The 4,252-nt window shown below is 33.3% G+C and overlaps 1 protein-coding gene and 1 non-coding gene across 2 annotated transcripts; one reads left to right on the forward strand and one right to left on the reverse strand.

Annotated features, from left to right (window-relative positions):
* LOC140822737 (NAC domain-containing protein JA2L-like) lies at nt 1-1,405 on the forward strand. The gene is made up of 3 exons (XM_073183597.1): nt 1-450; nt 545-813; nt 894-1,405. The coding sequence occupies exons 1-3, from the start codon at nt 279-281 to the stop codon at nt 1,203-1,205; spliced, it is 753 nt and encodes a 250-aa protein (XP_073039698.1). The 5' UTR covers nt 1-278; the 3' UTR covers nt 1,206-1,405.
* Nucleotides 1,406-3,414: 2,009 nt separating this feature from the next.
* On the reverse strand, nt 3,415-3,486 carry TRNAQ-CUG (transfer RNA glutamine (anticodon CUG)). Its single transcript has one exon. It is a non-coding gene; the product is annotated as a tRNA-Gln (tRNA).
* Nucleotides 3,487-4,252: the final 766 nt, after the last annotated feature.

The following is a 4,252-nucleotide window of genomic DNA, read 5'->3' on the forward strand; positions in this document are numbered from 1 at the left end:
AATTCCCACCTACACATTATATCTAATATTTTTTTACTCCTAGTTACTTTCTGCATTCACGGTTTGTTTTTTAAGGAAATTTCTATAAGATATGTGTGTAATTTGACTTTAACTACACAATAACAAGATTCTTGTATATTATATATTATCGCTGGCTCTCTCCATGTTTCGATCTCCCATTGGCTAATCTATCTCTGGGTTGCCGCGTTCGCCTGCAAAAGAACAAAATAAAAAACGAGAAACATTTGAAAAACAAATTCATCAAATTCCGTGTCAAAATGGTTGATGATACGCTCTCGCAGATGAATTTGCCACCTGGGTTTCGTTTCTTCCCCACAGATGAGGAGCTCTTGGTGCAGTACCTCTGCAGGAAAGTTGCTGGCCAACATTTCCCCATGCAGATTATTGGAGAAATCGATCTGTACAAATTCGATCCATGGGATCTTCCCTGTAAGTCAAAACTCGAAACAATCATATCGAACTCATGCTAATTCTCTATAATCTAAATGTGTGTTTTTTTAAAAAAAAATCTCGGACGGTGAAGGTAAGGCTGTGTTTGGAGAAAAGGAATGGTATTTCTTCAGCCCAAGAGACAGAAAGTACCCGAATGGATCCAGGCCAAACAGGGTAGCCGGATCTGGATACTGGAAAGCCACCGGGACTGATAAGATCATAACCACAGAAGGAAGGAAAGTTGGCATCAAGAAGTCCCTTGTTTTCTACGAAGGTAAAGCCCCGAAAGGATCGAAAACCGATTGGATTATGCATGAATATCGGCTCTCTGAACCTTCAAGAAAACATGGCAGCTCAAAGGTAAGATGATCAAATATTCCGAAATTTTTCATCATTATATTGTTATGAAATTATCTTTGATGGTTTTATTTATTTTTTAGTTGGATGATTGGGTGCTTTGCCGAATTTATAAGAAGAATCCAAGCAAACGGAGCCTCAGCGCTAGTGAAGTTGAGAGCAGAGAGTACAGCCGCGCTTCTTCCCCGTCTTCCTCGTCTCAGTACGACGGCGTTTTGGAGTCTTTGGAACAGATTGACGACCGCTTCGCCAATCTGCCAAGACTGGATTCTCTGAAGCTGAACCTTCAGAATCTAGGATCCGGGAATTTCGATTGGGCTACGTTAGCTGGGCTTAACCCTCAATCCGAATTTGTCCAAGCCCAACAGATTCAGGCGAATAGGAATGTTGGCTGAAATTACTGTTATACCCCTGTCTTCCCGTTTGCTAGTGGGTGGGGCCGTGTGGTGTATAGATTAGGTATATTATGTAAAAATATATAATCCAATTTTATTGTTTTAGAAAAGTAATCCAGAGAAGTTTTAAATAGACTAGACAGACCTTCACGCTGAACGCCAGCTCTTTGTGCTTCCACAGGCTGTTCCTGGGCATTTACATAAATACAGGGTTTTTTTTATTTACCAGTATAATATGAAAATTTATCAGTGAGACGAGTCAACTCTACCGATATTCACAATAAAAAGTAATACTCTTAGCCTAAAAAGTAATAATTTTTTATGGATGATCTAAATAAGATATATGTCTCACAAAATACGACCAGAGAGACCGTCTCACACAATTTTTTACCATAATTTTAAGGGTTATCAAAATCCTACTCTCGATGCCAACTTTGATTCACTCGCGGGATCCGGACGGTTCGAAGGACCACCACGGCTCTTCTCTTCTCTACATTCGAATGAAATAATATAAGAATGTGACAAGCTTCACAATGAAATAATAAAAATATAAAACACTGTACAAATAAACATTCTCGAGTAAGATAATTTTCGCCTAAGAGATTATGGTTGGTTTGATCCTAATCTTGAGGTGTGGATTCAATTGCATGAAATGGACCACATATGATCTGAAAAACCAGATGTTTTTCATCATTTGACTGACACCACCTAGGATATTGCTTGTAGCATGGAATAAATCCAATTTAAGTCAAAATTCAAATTAATTTATTTTTCAACAGACAAAAAAAAGTTCGACCCGGTCCTAACAAAAATAAAGGCACACGTGAAATTTGGATATTATCATAATTAGTTCATTGAACTTGGACTTTTAAAATTAGTAGCATTAATTGTATCCAATCGAGCCAGAGGTTCGTGTCTGGATACAAATGTTTGAAATGGGGGGTGGGGGCGCAGGGGGCTCTTCCGGTTGATGTTGCCTGCTTGTGTATTTTTCCTAAAAAAAAATTAATATATAATAACAACATATAAATCGAGTTTTTTTTTTATTCGAATGACCGAATTTGTCACAATTGGATCTAGAATCCGATACTCCTTCACAAATTTCGGATCTTAGTACGTGATAGACTATGAGTCATGGAAGACTTACATTGATTTACGTAAAAAAACCCTGAAAATGATCCATTGCTTCAGAAGGACTACTAGAGAGTGGAAGATAAATTCTGAATAAACACAAAAACTCTTGTGAGACGGTCTCACGGATCAATTTCGTGGGTTGAATCTTTTATTTTAGTCATACATGAAAAAATATTATTTTCTATGCTAAAAGTATTACTTTTTATTGTGAATATCGGTAGGGTTGACCTCTCTCGCAGATAAAGATTCGTGAGACCGTCTCACAAGAGACCTATTTAAGAAAATACTTTAATATATCTTATTCGAACCAAAATGAGCCTAATTATTCATAATTCAGAAATAAAATTGGGATGACTCAAAAGAACATTTCCAAAAAGAAAAAGATTATAATTCACTATTGGTGGTTTTTTTAATTTATTTTCCAGTAATATAAACATGTAAGATATCAGAAGAAAATAATGTATGTTTATATCTTTGAATAGCTATAATAGAGGGGAAGAAATTGAAATTCCTTCAAAAAAATATACAAATAATTATAAAATGTTTAATTTAAATCAAATAACCATCAAAGCCTTAATGTGCTCTACACCATGTATCACATTTAGAACTGGAAATAAATAGAAACTACACATTCAATATAGTTGTTGTACGGGTTAAAAGATCCTTTTGCTTAGTGGCAAGTCGGTAAATTGTGATGTTCCAAAACTTACATGGTATTGAGTTCAAATCGAGCTTACGTAGATGATATATAGGTTGGATAGAAAATTCTTTACTAAATTGTAGTTTTTAAATAAAATATTGCTCTACCGTATATGATTTGTCAGATCTTATATTTTTTAACAATATATTTAAACTTTTGTACAGTTTTTTCTAAGCAATTTATACGTATTTTCATTACTAGATGAAGTGAATTTTTTTTTTTTTTAGAAAAAGATATTTACGTGAGAAGTTTCACATTTCAGAATAAGAATTATTTTCTCAAAACTCGAAGTGGTTGATGGGTAACTTTTCGTAAATTTGAATAATAAATTAATAATATACCACTCACAATAAAAAATATAGAAAAAAATTAACAAGGTCCCACCGAGATTTGAACTCGGGTTACTGGATTCAGAGTCCAATGTCCTCACCACTAGACCATGGGACCGATTTGTAAACTGTGCAATATAAAATATATATAGCAATTGTTAAAACAAACATTAATAAACTATCATTAAAATAAATATCTTTCATATAAAACAAAATCAGTCTAAATCTATCACATTAGATTGCAATAATTTTGCATTAAATCGGGCCTTTGAGATAACTTAGGATTTCATTGTCTAATTGATTCTTCAATTTGGTTTTGCTGAATTTAAATAAGTCACATATATTTCTGAAGAGATTAAAATGGATAAATAGAGGCAGAAAACATGAAGTCATGGTGTCTGAAAAAAAATAAATCAAACACAAAAATTCGTATAAAACGGTCTCGTCGATCAATTTTGTGAGAAGATATTCTATTTAGGTCATCTATGGAAAAATATTATTTTTATACCAAAAATATTACTTTTTGTTGTAAATATCGACATGAATGACTCATCCAACGAATAAATATCCTTGAAGTTATCTGTGAAACCTTCTCATGAAAAACTTACTCTAAATCAAATACTTGCAAATGATCACCTAAGTTGCATGCAAATTTGTTAATTTATATCTTACCTAACACAAAAATCGAAAATCTGAAGTTTGAAAAAAAAAATGATAGAACTGTCTCCAAACTTTCTTTTGAAAAAATCGCATCTACTTCTGAGATTGGGAGCCAAAATCGAATAGAGGTCAAATCAAATGCCAAGGCTCAAATAATAATTTTAAATATGTCAAATATTTTATGGATAATTAAATTATTTAATATTTATAATAAATAATATTTA

This window comes from Primulina eburnea, chromosome 2 (assembly GCF_022965805.1).
Source record: "Primulina eburnea isolate SZY01 chromosome 2, ASM2296580v1, whole genome shotgun sequence".
Taxonomy (NCBI): domain Eukaryota; kingdom Viridiplantae; phylum Streptophyta; class Magnoliopsida; order Lamiales; family Gesneriaceae; genus Primulina; species Primulina eburnea.

Bases quoted from the DNA above. Each gene is read 5' to 3' on its own strand.
- LOC140822737 (XM_073183597.1), top strand. From the start codon at position 279: ATGGTTGATGATACGCTCTCGCAGATGAATTTGCCACCTGGGTTTCGT. The intron at 451-544 runs GTAAGTCAAAAC...CGGACGGTGAAG, and splicing joins CGATCCATGGGATCTTCCCT to GTAAGGCTGTGTTTGGAGAA. The intron at 814-893 runs GTAAGATGATCA...TTTATTTTTTAG, and splicing joins GAAAACATGGCAGCTCAAAG to TTGGATGATTGGGTGCTTTG.